Below are 16,756 nucleotides of genomic sequence, written 5' to 3'. Positions count from 1 at the left end.
ATTAAGTTTGAAATCATCTTCTGGGAATTTCTGCAATGTATAACTCTACAATAACAACTTGAACTACATCATTAATGAACACATCTACAACTAGATGTGTGCACGTGTGTATTTGTCTAAGTTTGTAATTATTGTTAATCAATTTAATTAATTATTTAAACATACCAAAAAGATTTCAGTGCACCAGCAATCATCGCATCGTAAGAGTATAGCTTCTGATCGAAACCCACTACTCGTATCCAATTCATTGGAAAGTCGACAGTACCCTTTCCACGACGTGCAGCAAACGACGATCCCAAACTGGGGTCCCTGAGCTGCTGATCGAAGAGCGCGCACACACGTTCCACAGTTTGTTTATTTAGAATACAACAAGAATACAAGGCAGTAACGTGTCCATTGTATCTAGAATAGCGCATGTTATTTTGTAGTACATTAATATTAACTAAAGATTGTTGTTGCATTGATATTACAAAAAAGTTAAATTTAAAGCTCGTTACACATTTGGTGCACCCCACAATATTTGTGTCCATTGATATTAGAGCGGCCGAGAATGGCAGACTGATATCAACTTGCCGCTACTGGCTCCCATAAGACATGATCATCATGACATGTTAATTTAAATAAGGTCTGAATAAACACAAATTATGACAGATAAATTAATAATACAATAATTGAGCTTCTACAATAATGAAAAACATGACAAGCTGCCATTGTTGTCTCTTTCAAGTTACTACAGCAACTTAGACTGCATTCCACTGAATGCCTAATACACCACAAATAATAGACTTTACCACTTTTCATTAAGAAATAACAAACGTTGTCCTGGACAGAATACATAACCAGAGTCACTGATGACAACAAAACAACATATCACAATGTCACTGTAACTTCATCTTGTTCATCCTCATCATCAAGAGAATGCATCTCGAGAGAACAGACACCATCACATCGACTCACTCCTGATTTTCCTCCCCAAGCACTTATCCCACAAACCGACTTGGCCTTGCATTTCACAATGACCAGCCACGTCATCAAATAGATCATACACGTAGCCAATAAGTTCCCAACAATATGCCAGCAGAACAGAACAGGAATCAATTCCACCACACCTGCCTCATCAGGATTCCATGGCGGCCACCCATACAAAATAAAACCAACTTGAATAAACCAAGTACCCTGAACAAGAGAAAACAAACCCCTCCCAATCCGGTGAACAAAACACGACGGATCATGAAACTCCAGACAAGCAAACACTAGACAAGCCCCGATAGCAAAACACAACATCATGTGCGCTTGAGCATCCAACTCTGGCCTTCCATGAAGATGAAAGACAAACGTCAGCGTCTGGATCGCGAACGCCAGTGCGACGAACGCTCTCTCCGACCCGACCGGAAAACTCGTCCTACAAGCGACCAGATCGACCACACCACTGATGAGAAACGGCATATACATGGCGGTGTGTCCGAAGTTGGGGGAATTGACGAGCCCTCGCGATGTGTAGAAGCTAAATTTAGCAGTTATCATCTCACTCAATATTCCAGGTACCGGCAAGATCATCTTTCCGAGCGGCTCGAACGGTATGAAGCAACATCTCGTCGAGATTCCGTACCAAGGCGGCAATGGGATCCTCTCTCGCGCGCCGTCAGGTCGGAGGCGACGGCGACGGCGCCGATCTTCGAGGTTTGGGTTCTGGTGGTAGTACAGCGAGGAGGATACAATGGTCCAGAGGCCGTACACGATCATGGCCAAGGCGGGAACGAAGTGTCCTATCCAGCTAGTCATGATCGAGATAGAGAGAGATCGTGACTGAGAGAGATCGTGACTGATTGATTGTTGGTAATGGTAGTGACGTCACACGGTGGGGTCTACATTTTAGAGCTAGACCTGCAGCGATAATTGCATTATTCAGACTATTGCGGCTGTACATAAACTCGAAGCTCGAAGCAACAATTAGAGCCGGATGTAGCGATTGGAGTTGAAGATGGGCGCGCAAGAGGGCTTGGGTACGAGGCTATTACAGCTACGTACTTTTAGCGCGCTTTAGGCACTAATTGCATTACATGTTGCGCCCGTTATTAGATGCAAGTAGATTATAAGGGTGAATCCACGAGGCTGGTAAGGTAAGACCACCGTTAGATACCACACCTTGCCATGTACACAGCAAGCAACAATAATTAAAATGCAATTAAACGAGTCCTCCAGAATAGTTCTAGACCAACATTTGATGACTTTGAAGGAGTACAGAGTACAATTCAATGTGCAAAATCAATAAACAAATCTTCATTTATCTCGTTGGTATTGCTGTTTATGTTCAGAAGAAACAGTTCAGAGTCAACATGTCTTTTTCTATATGTCCTGACTGTGGAAAGAGTACACAGGTGATGAACAGGCACAAGTAAACCATGGCTAGGACAATATTTAATTGCATCAGTGCACAGTTGAAGGGTTTCAATAGAGTCTTGTTCACCTGACAGCTCTGGCAGAGCGTTATATATCTGCACTCTACAACGTTGACATCAATCAATTAATAGTACACAACTTCGAGTTCCATTCAGCAACTGAAATTAATTTTGTACCTGCATCGGAAGGGAAGGAGACAGAGGAGACCACAATAATTTCATTTTTAGAGCCTCTTCAAACAAGAGCAAGAATGAAGATTCTACCAGTAGTATATGATGTCGAACTGGATGCGTCATTGACACGCCTCTTTAGCCAAGATGCTTTCAACCAGGCAGTTAAGGAATTAAAGAATTATTTTCACAGCTATGAGAAGGTGCAAACATACTTGTTTCTCTGTCTGTGTCAGAGTGTAGTAGTGCAGTGCACTGCAGTACGCAGTAAATTATGGTACCTTGTTTGCTAGCTACAAGAACTATAATAAGCTACAGTTTCTAGGTATGCTTGTTTTACTGTGACTCTCCATCTCATTTGTTGGTGGCGCTGCTGATAAGTTTCTGATTTTCACTGAGATTTTCTGTTGAAAGTTGGGGCATATGAAGCTTTATGCCGGGAGGTGTACCAATTATACTGTCATGGTGGCAACCAGTGTGAGCAAGTTCTAGATGATTGATAGTGTGTGGGAAGCACTGGAGTGGGAGGCATGAAGCCAAGCCATCTGATTTCTTGACTTTGTGGATGAGGTGAACAAACAAAACTTAGTATTTGATAGCAGTCACTAGCTGCCTGAATTTTGACTTGTGATCCCCAAGTGCCAAGTTTCTGTATTGCTTTGAGGTGCTGGCTGAATAATAATGTTTGCTGATAGGGTATAAACATTACATTGTACCGGTCACTGTTCATGATGAGCACATCGGAAATGTACATCCTGAGGGACACATGCCTACAGTCGGTGCCAAATAGCTGCTTGCTCAAAGATCTAAAGAGAAAGTTTCCATCTTCTTGAACGTTGTCTAGTCTTCGCTTCTGCTTTGCTAAGAATTCCTCTATAGCAACAGATGGTGACACAAGTTTGGAGCAATGTTTGCTCTGATGATTGCTTCTGGAATTTCACTACAGTTCCGGGACAAGGCAGTAAACTTTTATTGAGTACTCCCTGCCGTAGCAACAAATAAGTGAATGTGGAGTACTGTGAATTTGTGATTTTTGCTATGCAATCATACCTCAATCATACAAGCATATGAAATTGTCTTTATGCCATCCAGACTATCTACACAAATAGATTTCACAATTGATTATCAACAATCAAGCAGTTAATTAAATGTTACAGGCTATGGTCCCTCAATGGGCTCATGCACATGCATGTACAAGACAAGGTTATACACCTCTCCGACTATCCCTAGGCTTGTCACAAACTCTAGTGCAGTTCCTGCAAGCAAAGTCATAACTGCAATGCCACCAACAACTGTACTGTATTGAATGCATTACCAGTGAGAGCACTTAGCACAAGAGCTGTCACTTACTGTAGTGCAGCTAGCTTTTACAGATGTATGGTCAAAGACCTATAAAAGCAATGGCTAAGTTTGTCTTACTGAAAATTGAATGGTACAGTATAGTACTCAACCACAACCTTGTCAAGATGCATAGTTTGTAGGCTGCATTTAATGCGTTTAGCTTCACTTTGGTCTGGTGCTCTATGAAACACAGTGTGCTTGTCAAACATTTCTCAGCCATCACTGTTTATGTAGTTTTCTTACCATAATGTTCCTTTGGACTTAATTTTCACCCTTTTTGAAATTCTTTTAAAATTGATATTCTGACACTCTAATTTCTCTCCTGCTGCAATTAACTTTGTCTTACGAAATTTGGTGGTACCATTTGCATCCATCTCTTTAGTTGGCAATCCACAGAGGAGGTCAGCTTGTTTGAGTAAGGACAGTATCTGAGGCAAGTGTACTCTTGAAATGCACTTTCTCTCTGCTTGACTGGTGATTTTCTTAGCCAGGCATGCAATTTTTTGTTGAGTAGGTAGGCAGTCTAAGTGATGGTAATGGCATGGTTAAAGTTCTCATACAGACATCAACAATTGACTTAGCATAAGTGCACTAAACGTTCATAGACAACTCATTACCTCACCTAATTAGATCTTAGCGTTAGGTGTCCCCAAGTTAGACCCCTAGCTGTCTATATATGTTGCAATGTTGAAGGAGTTATAAACATACCTCAATCTTACGTACCTGTGTCATTTAAGGATTTTTGTGGTATTCTTGTTTCAGACACAGTCTGTTGTGTATCTTTGAATGGGTATTCATTCTCAGTCTGCTACTCTGTTGTCAGTGTCAAATCTTTTCTCAGGAAAGTGTGTAGTTTGTGCTCATGTTTACACAGATGACCTGTTTTGTACCCAAAGCAATCACAGTGATAGTGCCGTCTACACAAAGGTTTACAGTCACCTTCATTGCAATGAATGGCCTTGCAATTTTCTTTGAAATAGGCTTCAAAATATCTTCTTTGTATCCTGTAGGTTGTACTTTCATCACTTTGGGATTTGATATGCCATGTATCATCTTCGATCTGTAGGGAAATTTAACACACAAAACGAATTTAGTGTTACTAGTACGTGCTGTGTTGTGTGTTTACACACACACACACACACACACACACACACACACACACACACACACACACACACACACACACACACACACACACACACACACACACACACACACACACACTCACCTGGAACCTGGAATTCCGCCATACCCACTATGGGCTTTGGCATCACAAAAGTTTTCACCAAGAAGTACTCTATTCTGCGAGTAGTAGCAAATACACAGTCAGATGACCAGCTTGCTGGGCTAGCGCATCCTAGCCTCACACCATCCTCAGCTTGCCAAGGCTTAAGATAGCATGTATTTCCTCCCCCTGGCCAGGGAACTACCGGAAATACAAGGTCCCGTGGGGTACCCTCTTGGAGGGTTCAGTGAGAGGACTTTCACCCCACTACACACACACACACACACACACACACACACACACACACACACACACACACACACACACACACACACACACACACACACACACACACACACACACACACACACACACACACTTACATAGACGTTGTGTGGGGTTAGTTAGTAACACTATGTTAGTCAGCCCCTCCTCGTGGTGATCTCTGCGCTGTTGTCTACAGATCCATAGATTAGTTGTGGCAACTAGCTAAAGCTGACTCAGAGTTTGGGCAAACATAAGTACGAGAATGGAGTGTTGCTCGACGACACTATACTCAATGCTGAATGCCTAACTGGTTCTCCTCTAGAGGGCCTTCAAACCCCTGAGGACGAGACATCATTGATTGCACGTAGATCAAAATGAAAGTGAGAATATTTCCGGTTCATGGTTGCAGTCTAGGAGATACATAGAACTTTGCTTGAGCGTTGTTCCTTTGAGGGGCGGTGTAGCCGTTTGTACAACAGCAACAAAACAGGGCAGGGTGTGTGTGTGTGTGTGTGTGTGTGTGTGTGTGTGTGTGTGTGTGTGTGTGTGTGTGTGTGTGTGTGTGTGTGTGTGTGTGTTGAGCTTGTTTCTACAACTAAATGTGTATCTTAATTGCATGAACAAAAGGTGAATGCCTAGACGACCAATTTTTCAAGTGAGAAAGTATATATTTCTATTGGCAGTAAAGTTGCCTAAAACAATATTACTCATTTTGGGAGTTGTATTGTGCATGTTGACACATACGATACATCTGTACGAGAATGTGTGTCAATTACCTTTGTAATGTGCTCATCAGGAATACGCATGCCATGCTGATGCAATGCTCCCTGCTTCTTCTGCGTTGCACCTCTTGTTGGCCACAGATTCTTTTTTTAACATCCAGATATCAGTCTTCTTCCATCTTTAGTAATATGGACAGTAATTGGTCAATTCTTTGATTAGCCATATGCCTCAGGTACGATGGATTTCGCTTTAACTTGTTGTGGCAGCTACAAGACAGGTTAAGTGTGATCAATGTAATTGTCTCTGTAAATTTGGGTTCATGTCTTATACACAGTAAAGGTGCAAAAGAGTTTCAGAAGAAGCTGTACCTTTCCACAAACATATTGGTATCGGTTTCGGCATGGTAAAAATTTCTAAACGACTTTGCCCATTTCTCTGTCAGAATTATAGAAAGTCAAGGCACAGATGTTTGTAGCAGCATGTGCATTTTCTAACGGCTCTGCTTGCATAGTGGGTTTTAAAGTACTGGATAAATGTTGGTTCTTTGGACATCCATGCATCAACAAATGACTGCAGATATTGATTGAACGTATCTTTGTTGGTATCATGCATCAACAGGTAGAATGATTGGTAGATGCTGATTTGATCTGCTTTGTTCTCTACCTTTGCAAAAAATGTGTTTTTTTGAGTGACCTAAGCAAAGACTATAATGATTAACAGAAGTTGTATTTATTTTATAATACTCTACCTACCTATCAACATGCCAATGGCAGAGAAGGTGGTTTATAGTTTCTCCAAGACAGCTCTTGCTGCCAACCATCCAGTATTACCTGTGCATAAATACTTAGAGTTTGAAAGTTGTCACTGCAACTGTGCTCCACTTATTTATTTATTTGTAAGCATTAATATCATTGTTTAGAAATGTGAACAAATGTAGAGTAAAAGTATTGTTACAATTTTCCCAGTGTTGATCTTGTTAAAATACAGACACTGAGTATTCATTCTTACCGTCATCAGTCATGATTGTTTTGATATTAACATCTGGTGACACATCTTTAATTGCTTGTAAGAAATGCTGCACAAATTGCTTTTCTTCCTCACAGCAAATACACCATCCAACTGTTCTTTCTGCAAATGATACTGAAGTTATAATTTCACCATAGCAATAGTAAGTAAATGAAACACCTTGCCCAAACTGATCAGTAACCATCACTGTAATGAGCTTGAAGTCATACTGATTTGTACCATGGGTGGAGTCCATGCAAAGAACATTCGCCCCAAACTGCTGGAGTAGTTCCTTCTGGTGCTTCGTTTGAAGACAAAAAATAAAAGATTCTGCTGGCAAATCCAGCACTAAATCACTCTTAACTCTCCATTCCTGGTACAGGAGGACTGGGTTGTATTTTTCATGTTGCAATTTTGCACAAGAGACTGCACAGATTGAACGTCGTTGGCGTGTCCGAACTTAGCAAAGTCAAAAGCTCTCCTCTGGTAGTTTCGTACATCCTGTCGTGTAACAAAATGATCTCGTTGGGCTGGTTTATCAAAATCATCTCTGTTGCCTCTGCTAGCTACTTCTTGCCTAAAGTCTACACACACAATAGAAAATAATTACAAACATTGTTTTACAAGAGTGACTTTTATGTTTAGGTATTGTGAGGAACTAAGTAGACCCTGGTCTATTTGGAACTGGAACAAACAACACTGGTTCTTGTTTTACCTTCAAGTACATACTCAATTGTTACTCCCGTTGACAATTTCTGTATGATGTTGTCCTTGCAACAATTAAGAAGAAAGTGGGAGAAACTGGCACTCATGTAGACCTGGTTTGTGACTGTATGGTATGACCACTGACGTACCACACTTTCACCCTTCCGTCGTTTTGAACTGTTACATTCATTCTTGCAAGACAGGGTAGATCCACATGCTTGGTCTTAGAGGTTTTTCTTATTTTGTCTGACAAGGCAGTGTCATTTCAGCTTTCTTAATTAATTTGTAGCTACGGCAGCACACGTAGTAGACAAACTGCTTATCTCCTGTTACAATTATTAGATGAAGGAATTTAGTCTTCACTGTAGACAGACTATATAGACTAATAACTATAGTAGCTAGGGTTTACTCGACTTCTCAGCTTCACTTTTAATTGTCACAATCTCTTTGGTAGTTTTGGATTTTAGTCTTTGTACCTGCTGTTTCCCTCTCATTTCGGAAATACGTGAACGTTGCCTTCTCTTAATTCAGCTTCCTTCCATGTTTGAAATTCTTCCATACTTGAAAATTCCATTTCTCTGATACCCAATTAGGTAACAGTTTAGTTAAGTATTGTACAAGAATGCGTTGCTATGTACAGCACCCATGTCTGTGTTGTGATGAGCCTGCATGTGTTGTGCTAGAGCTTTCACTTGGATTAACTTGTGATTGCAGCTTTCAATGAAGCAATTGTGTCACACAACTTTTTCGTATACTGAATTGTGGATGTTTCTACGATGGCGGTTTAGAGTTTGTCTGGTCTTAATTTAAGTCAACTTGTCATTGTAATAATCTACTGTACTGTATTGTCTGTGTTATGTTGCATTTGATTGTAATACAACAAGAGAACAAATAGTAATTGTATGATGCCATTACCAAATACGACGTCATTAATGACGTCATATATATATGCTGGCAAAAAATCCTGGCTAGAACGCTGGCTTCTCTTTAGGAGAGTAGTGGAGTAGAGAGTAGAAGCGAGTTCAATAGATTGTATTGTTCTAACCTAGCTAAGAGTCTTACAGTATGCATTGAAACTTTATGTAGGACGTGAATGTAGTTCAGAAAAATTAGGTGGTACGGTACTGTACCAGTACAGTACAGCGAGTTGACATGCGTATTGTTGTTGTAAATACCCGGCTGTCATTGTAACGCACGTTGGACCCTACGCACTGCACTGCTTCGAGGCTGCTCGTCAAAAACAAATAATTGCATCAACGTGAGGCATGACCAACAAATGTTACAAGAATATCACATCCGGGTTACAAAAATATTTCTGTACAAAACGTCCCGTATCTCTCTTTTATAAATCCCGGATTAGGGGTTGACGCAACGATGAGTCTCAAGGACGTTGAAAGTGCTTCAGACCTCGGCGATGATAAAGGCCACCAACGCATGTCATACAGAGATAGCCTTGTGGTGGCCCAAGTGGCTGTTCAAGTTCGACTCGGTGCCTTCACCTACTTTCTCTACGCAATAATTGGCTTGGTAACCGATTTTTTCGAAATATAGGCTTTCTGAGAAAAGTTTATGGAATACTGAGCGTTCAACTAGTGCTGACAATATTTGTCTGCAGCATCTGCATGAACCTGGAGTCTGTGAAAAGCTTTGTTCAAACCAGGTGAGATAACATACGGGCATGTTGGTATAGAAGGAAGTATGGTATGAGTCAAATCGTGTTTTCAATGTGCTGCTTGTCTAACACGGCGCCGAGATGTAGTTTTCCTCTCGAACAGTTAGATTAGACGCTAGAGTTACGTGTTAAGATACACCTGAGAATGAGCTTAGTGTAGTACACGGCGATTGCAGGTAAAAAGACTGATGTATTATAAGTAAGCGATGTGTTATATAATCACTGGTGTGCTAACGTGCACTAAGACGTAAAACTATTATACTACTACATTACATCACCCCCTCAGACGAAGGGCTAAAGTCCGAGTCTACAATATAATCATTCAAATATTGTGGGCAAGATCTCTGACATTGAGATCTTCTAAGTACTTGCGGAGCTTCAGTACTTGAGTTAGAATCTGATTCAACGGAATCAGGTAACTCTTCCGGATTATCCTCAGAGTCCGTAGAAATATCTGAGAGAATCTCTCTCTGTTGGTTTACATTTGTTTTAGTATCCAAAAAGATCCCTCTGTTGGTTTACATCTGTTCTAATGTCTTTAAAACGCAATTTACGTTGTACATATGGTTTTATTCTATCATGATGGAGAGTAGCAATAATTCTGTGTTGTTTGTACAACGCTGTTTTCTTGTTGCGTGTTGTATATTTGAAGCCCATTTTCTTGACTGTTTTGAGAAGTGTTTGTTTGCTGTATGAGTAATCTATGTCTTGTTTTAGAGCTAAAATCAGTTTATCCATTGTTGGGAGTTCTCTGTCTGTGTAGAACCGGTGAATTCTACAACGAATGACTCCTTCTTGAAATTTGTCAGTCTCCTGTCGGGCAGGACCTGAACCAGACTTCTTGCCTTTCTTTACATGACTATGCACATCTCCTTCAACGTTTACTTGGCAATGAACTCTGAATACAGTGCGTTCAGATACCTGCATCGCCAGTGCCATTCTTTTTGTTACACTTCCAGCATGATTGGCCCATCACGCTTCTTTTGCTCAAAGAAGGCATGGACGTTACAGATCATCCGTTTGTGAGAACTTCTATAGGCATCGATCTTTTTTCTAGAGCTCCTTCCTTGAATTGTATCTGAGCTATCTGTAGGAATAGCTACGGTTTTTGCAATAACAGTTGAAGACATTATAGCAAATGGGCAAGAAAACACCAAAATTGAGATACTGAATAGATTGAGTGTACTATATAGCTAAATGTACGCGTACGTGGAATTTATGGATGTTACATATGACATAGAGAATGAATGATTCATTACTGCACTTTGTACCATTATGACATCAGGAATATGTTTACAGATGAACTCGCTTCCGTTTTGATGTGTAATGTAATCTGTATACCTTCCATGATGCCCCTCCTAGGCTCCTATATCTACATAAACGTTTGCCGCAATTCCCACACTGCCAGCTATTGCTTTTCCTACTTTAGTTAGCTCAAAATGGCTTAATTAATTAATTAATTAATTGATTAATTAATTAAAGTGACACTGTCAAGATTTTAGCCTGGGATACCTAGCGTCTGAACGTCCCCGTAAACTTGAATTTAGGTAGACATTTTTGAAGTTCTCCAAGACTAGGAATCGTTGGCAAGTGCGATTTCACCCATAGTTGTGTTATCTACTACCACCCTTTGTCAATCGACTATTGTAGTGCTTTGAGTGCGTGACTACCGGCCGACATCAAACGTCAATCTTACTTGACTAGGTCATTGTGCATCGATTTGATATGTCGTATATGTTTTGCGACTATAGAGCAGGCATAGCATTTTTCGACTTTGAACGGTTCCTTTTTACAGCGAAAACAGGCCCTTTATAAGCCGGACATGATGGACAAGAGTCCCGGAAGTTATCTCAGAAGAGAGGCCACGGAGGTGCATGTCAAGGGGCAGTACATCGCCGCAAGTGTTATGAAGACCATTCTGGTATGCGTAGTATTTAGTACGCGTTCTATCATCACGAAACGCCATTATGCTGTCCTAGGAGTCCCGATGTAGGTTTACGCAAAGTGTGACACGCCTAGAGCACACAAGCATGCGCACAAATCTTGACAGTGTTGCTTTAATAAACATTGGAGGCACTTGGCTGGCTGGTAAGTGGTCCTATTGACAGTCGTCTGTCTGCATGGTTTTCTGCAGACTCAACTAGCCAGTCAGGTCAACCTGCTACTGATGCATTAACAGTAAAGACGTACGATCAGAGAGATGAACTAAAACACAACTTAAGTGCTGCAAATTCTTGTGGCAAGCCCCAGTCTGTGTCACTCGAGTCATCAGTTTACATGCTCATATTTCTAGTGACTTCGTTTGTATGTCTGTACTTCATCTTGTAGTCCTGGAATCCTTGGGATCTCGTCGATTGCAACTTTCATCCTACTTATTGCTTTGATGGTGAAACGGCATGAGCATCCAACCAACATATATCTTCTACTGGCATTCACACTGGTTGAAGCGTACACCGTGGGAGTAGTCGGTATGACCAGTGGTTGATCGTGTGCCATGTGTAGTTACAAGAGTGTCTATTATAGTGACGTTTTATGACAAGCTTGTTGTACTGGAGGCGTTTATCTTGACGGCAGCTGTGTTCGTTGGCCTGACTGTGTACACGCTGCAGAGTAAGAAAGATTATAGCACATGGGGAGCCTGGTACGTGAGATACCTTAGTAATATTGAAGTCTCAATATGTGCGACTACTACACAACGTATTGTTTGTGCTTATAGTCTCTTCTCATTTTTGTGGATTCTCATCATGGGTGGGCTGTTTCAGGTATTTTTGTAATTAGTGTGTCTTGTATACTAATGTATGTTTATTGTATACATACATACATACATACATATATATATATATATATATATATATATATATATATATATATATATATATATATATATATATATATATATGTTGTGCGCAGAGCTTTATGTGGACAACCCATGGACTGCCTGTACAAACCATGGATCACCAATACAAACGCGCACGCACACACGTGCGTACACACACACACACACACACACACTGACACACACGTGCATACATGCACACTCGTGCATGCGCGCGCGCACACACACACACACACACACACACACGTGCATGCATGCACACACATGTGCACGCGTGCGCGTGCGCACACACACACACACACACACACACACACACACACACATACACACACACACACACACACACACACACACACACACACACACACACACACACACACACACACACATGTATATTGTATTACATATGTTGTGCGCAGAGTGCAGATGTGGACAATCCATTGATTGCCTGTACAAATCATTGATCACCAATGCAAACCATGCATACCTAACCCTAACACTCAAATTACCCAGAAAAACTAGAAATCCATAGTTTTTCTATATCCATGCTTTGTGCATGACATATACACACACTTAATGAATTATTTATTTATTTATTTAATTATGCCAGTTGTATGGGTCATGTGGGCATTAGGTAACAGTATCAGTAGGACACACACATGCAGCTACCACATTATTTCTCACTTGTATGTCTTGCTGTGATCAAGTGTGGCCCACAAACCACCAAAGACGAGAGAGCATTGTGGCAGCAATTGATAACAAAACGGAAATTTTACGAGTTAGTTAGCACACGACAATACAAATATTGATGACCAGTTGTATGATGGAACCTTATATTGCGAGGTCTGGTAACCATGTACTGTAATTACATATATGCACATATCACATATTTGCTACTCAACAACCAGACTGGTAAATGTGCCTTACCAAGTACTTGTGGGTGTCCTGTCTATTTCTAAGAGTCTAACCGCTAGGGTATTGTTTCCGTATATATAGTCGGACTGCACAGGTGATGTGGTTAAATGCTGGTGGCCAATGCATAAGGCAGTGCAAGTGCAGGTGCAGTGTAACCATGTCCTCTAAATGAGTTATTGCTGACATGATGCTAAATATGTGTACCTAGTAGACCCACGTGGAAGCTATCTGTGTGATTTTACTTGTTAGGGACCATTAGTGATATTTTGTTTTCAGGTTGGACGATTGACGTAGGAGTAAAATACAACTTTATGTTGTGTGGTTGGCACACTTCCATGGAGTAGAGAAACTCTTGCTACTTAGGAGAAATTCTGTATATGTGGGAACCATTTGTGTTGCTATTTGGTTAGGAAATGGTCTTCAATTGGTGGGTCAGTGAGGCATGAACAGGTGACCCTTGACATTGTTGCTCTCCTCAGGCAGGAAACATATAATATCAGACTTTCACCACCACATGGCATTTAGCTTAATTGCCATATGGTGGTGAAAGTCTTTGGCAAACTATGGAGTTTGAAACTGCATCACAGTCAGTCATTTTGATGTGGGTCGAGTGATTTTGTCTGTGTTGTATTTTGACACACACACACACACACGCACACACACACACACACACACACACACACACACAAACACACACACACGTGCACACACAGACATGCACGTGCACACACGTGCACGCATGCGCGTGCACACACACACACACACACGTTATCATAATGTTTTGTAATATTGGTATTCTCAACAACAAAGTTTCAAATTTATCATTTTGACATCATCTGTAAACAAAATCTTCCCCTCACCACCAAGTCTGACTTCCATTCAAATTTTGAATTCAAATTTATTAAGATCTAGACTGAAAGTACTAAGTTAGGGCACATGATGATGATGAAGGTGATGAGCATCAATTGCTCTTGGAAGTGTCATGAATCTTTCAGTTTCACTTTATAAAGTCATTGTAGTCAAAAAGTTTGATCTGTCCTGCATGCTTGTGTTACTGTGATATATCCTGTTGGTGCCTGTGTTGTACCCCAATCATGCATACGTTGCAGCTTTGAATTTGTAGAGTTTCATTCCCTTAGTTTTTTTGGGACAAACATGTTTGATTTAAACCAGTAAATAATAAATTAGTTTTATTATCTATTTGGTCATGTGTACATCATGTGACCATCTTACTGTACACCCTAGCGTTTCATGCCTTGGGTAACAACATTAGTTGTAATGCTCTAGCATACTCGTCACCCTTGTATGTCCCATCATAATGATCCCGTTAGACAAATACGAAATATCCCATTGCTTACACACGTCACCCGCTTGCCGTTTTAGACATTCACTGTATGGTTGCTACGTATGGTTGCTACGTATTATACTCGGTGATCTCGATTACTTGTTTCTTAGTTTTTCGTGCAGTCTGAAGCATTGGAATTTGTCCTCTGTCTGGCTGGTGCTGTCGTATTCTCAGGGTTTATTATCTTTGACACACACATCATGATGACCAAGCTATCACCCGAAGAATACATCATGGCTGCAATTAATCTCTACCTCGATGCGATCAACCTGTTCATGTACATTCTCAGGATTTTGAGCTCAAAAGACAAGTAGACACAATATGACAATTTTGTGAGTTTCATGCTCTCGTTTATGTTTTAGTTCATTTGCTGTGCATTCACGTTATGTTGTATAAAATCCGCCGTCGTGTTTTCTCGAGTATCCCCGGTTTGTTGCCGCACCGTGGTGACTCTCTGCAACGAACAAACACAAATAGTAATGTTGACTAAGCCTTATGATATTGTCACTAATAGAAGTGGCATGTCTGGTTGGACATACTGTTATTAATTAATTGATTCAGTGGAGAAGGAAACAGTATTCCCTGTTTGAACATCCTAGAGGACACCTGTACTGATACTACTGCTTGTACTCTCAGCGGTTCTTATTACTTGAGATGGAAAATGTTGTAGTCTGGTGGGGTGTTATGCACTTGCTAGGGTATGGTTCTGGCAAATGTTGCGTAAAGCCGTATTGCTCGTAACTTCCAATGCCATGCCGATGTCACTGTTTTGTTGTCTTCAAATCCATCTTCTCCCCTATTCACTGATTTTGTCTACACCATATCCGTGCTGTGTGTGTGTGTGTGTGTGTGTGTGTGTGTGTGTGTGTGTGTGTGTGTGTGTGTGTGTGTGTGTGTGTGTGTGTGTCTGTGTCTGTGTCTGTGTCTGTGTGTGTGTCTGTGTCTGTGTCTGTGTGTGTGTGTGTGTGTGTGTGTGTGTGTGTGTGTGTGTGTGTGTGTATGTGTATGCGTGTGTATGTCTGTGTGGCTGTGTGTGTGTGTGTGTGTGTGTGTGTGTGTGTGTCTGTGTGTGTGTGTCTGTGTGTGTGTCTGTGCGTGTGTGTCTGTGTGCTGTGTGTGTCTGTGTGTGTGTCTGTGTGTGTCTGTGTGTGTCTGTGTCTGTGTGTGTCTGTGTCTGTGTCTGTCTGTGTCTGTCTGTGTGTGTGTGTGTGTGTGTGTGTGTGTGTGTGTGTGTGTGTCTGTGTGTGTGTGTGTGTGTGTCCGTGTCTGTGTGTGTGTGTGTGTGTGTGTGTGTGTGTGTGTGTGTCTGTGTGTGCGTGTGTGCATGCGTACAGTACATGTGCACATAACAAAAACACTGAACTACCAATCAGGTAACTTCCAAGACAAACATTCAGGTACCAGTGGGTAGAGGTCCTCAGGAGGGCAAGGAATTGAAGTACAATACCAACATCTTTAACAACATCCTTGTATGAAGATAAACTTATATACTTACCAATAGCTCCACCAATGCTGTTAACACTATGCTTCTTTGCATCTTTCACCTCGTAGTAGTCAGCCTCTCTTCGATTATGAAACTCCTCCACAGTCGGTCGGTTCTTCAGAATTCGCCTAAAAGTGAATACAGTATCTCAAGCATGATGCATAATGCAGTGACAACTGACGTGACCCTCACTAGACAACCATCAGTAATTAATTTAAGTTAATAATTAAAGCTCTGTGCAGATCATGAGAGACTGTGTCAGAGATATGTTAAGTGGCAAGGATTTTCTCAACAAACTTTAATAACAGGGGCAGCAGAACTGGGGAGGGGCATCTGCACCTCTAATATTGGGATTGGGGGACATTGTCCCTCCAATACTGGACGCTATGTAATGGGACTTTGTTTCAGCAAACGATGATCAAAGAAAATACTTTGAAAGTTTTGTTGCTTGCAAGTAGAAATACTATTGGATGGTGTTGCAGTTGACTTGATACACATTGTCGTGATCTTTTGTGTGCATGCTGCTCTGGCTACAGTACTTCTGTCACACATTTTTCAATGACAAACCAACCACATTCAGTTGAAATCAATTTTCACCCGCCCTCCAATCAAAGGAGTTTATGTGGTTATCTTTGTATGTCACATTAGAAGATCGTATGGTATAGTTGT

The 16,756-nt window shown here is 41.1% G+C and overlaps 3 protein-coding genes and 1 long non-coding RNA gene across 4 annotated transcripts in view; 2 read left to right on the top strand and 2 right to left on the bottom strand.

Moving 5' to 3' along the window:
* Window positions 1-632: 632 nt before the first annotated feature.
* Window positions 633-1,975, bottom strand: LOC134197186 (transmembrane protein 45B-like). Its single transcript, XM_062666462.1, has one exon. It carries the CDS (start codon window positions 1,780-1,782, stop codon window positions 871-873), a length of 912 nt encoding a protein of 303 aa, XP_062522446.1. The 5' UTR covers window positions 1,783-1,975; the 3' UTR covers window positions 633-870.
* Window positions 1,976-2,044: 69 nt separating this feature from the next.
* LOC134197448 (uncharacterized) lies at window positions 2,045-3,646 on the top strand. Its single transcript, XR_009972646.1, has 3 exons — window positions 2,045-2,120; window positions 2,316-2,378; window positions 2,439-3,646. It is a non-coding gene; the product is annotated as an uncharacterized LOC134197448 (long non-coding RNA).
* A 5,546-nt stretch (window positions 3,647-9,192) lies between these two features.
* Window positions 9,193-14,918, top strand: LOC134197532 (protein lifeguard 4-like). The gene is made up of 6 exons (XM_062666876.1): window positions 9,193-9,325; window positions 9,388-9,496; window positions 11,837-11,976; window positions 12,032-12,149; window positions 12,225-12,270; window positions 14,715-14,918. The coding sequence occupies exons 1-6, from the start codon at window positions 9,211-9,213 to the stop codon at window positions 14,916-14,918; spliced, it is 732 nt and encodes a 243-aa protein (XP_062522860.1). The 5' UTR covers window positions 9,193-9,210.
* The window catches only part of LOC134197533 (protein CFAP276-like), a 6,286-nt gene continuing 4,282 nt past the window's right edge, over window positions 14,753-16,756 (bottom strand). The window contains exons 3-4 of the mRNA XM_062666877.1: window positions 16,100-16,215; window positions 14,753-15,058 (exon numbers count right to left, since the gene is read on the bottom strand). Of these exons, the coding sequence (XP_062522861.1) occupies window positions 14,988-15,058; window positions 16,100-16,215 (187 nt within the window). The 3' untranslated portion in view covers window positions 14,753-14,987. The remainder of the gene's footprint in view (window positions 15,059-16,099; window positions 16,216-16,756) is intronic.

Source organism: Corticium candelabrum, chromosome 22, assembly GCF_963422355.1.
Source record: "Corticium candelabrum chromosome 22, ooCorCand1.1, whole genome shotgun sequence".
Classification (NCBI taxonomy): Eukaryota; Metazoa; Porifera; class Homoscleromorpha; order Homosclerophorida; family Plakinidae; genus Corticium; species Corticium candelabrum.
The sequence above is the reverse complement of the archived record's forward strand: the minus strand, read 5'-3'. Positions and strand labels throughout refer to the sequence as shown.

Excerpts from the sequence above, each read along its gene's own strand:
- LOC134197186 (XM_062666462.1), bottom strand. The coding sequence starts at position 1,782 with ATGACTAGCTGGATAGGACACTTCGTTCCCGCCTTGGCCATGATCGTG.
- LOC134197532 (XM_062666876.1), top strand. The coding sequence starts at position 9,211 with ATGAGTCTCAAGGACGTTGAAAGTGCTTCAGACCTCGGCGATGATAAA. Across the intron at positions 9,326-9,387 it reads GGCTGTTCAAGTTCGACTCG|GCTTTCTGAGAAAAGTTTAT; the intron begins GTGCCTTCACCT and ends TTCGAAATATAG. Across the intron at positions 9,497-11,836 it reads AAAAGCTTTGTTCAAACCAG|TCCTGGAATCCTTGGGATCT; the intron begins GTGAGATAACAT and ends TTCATCTTGTAG.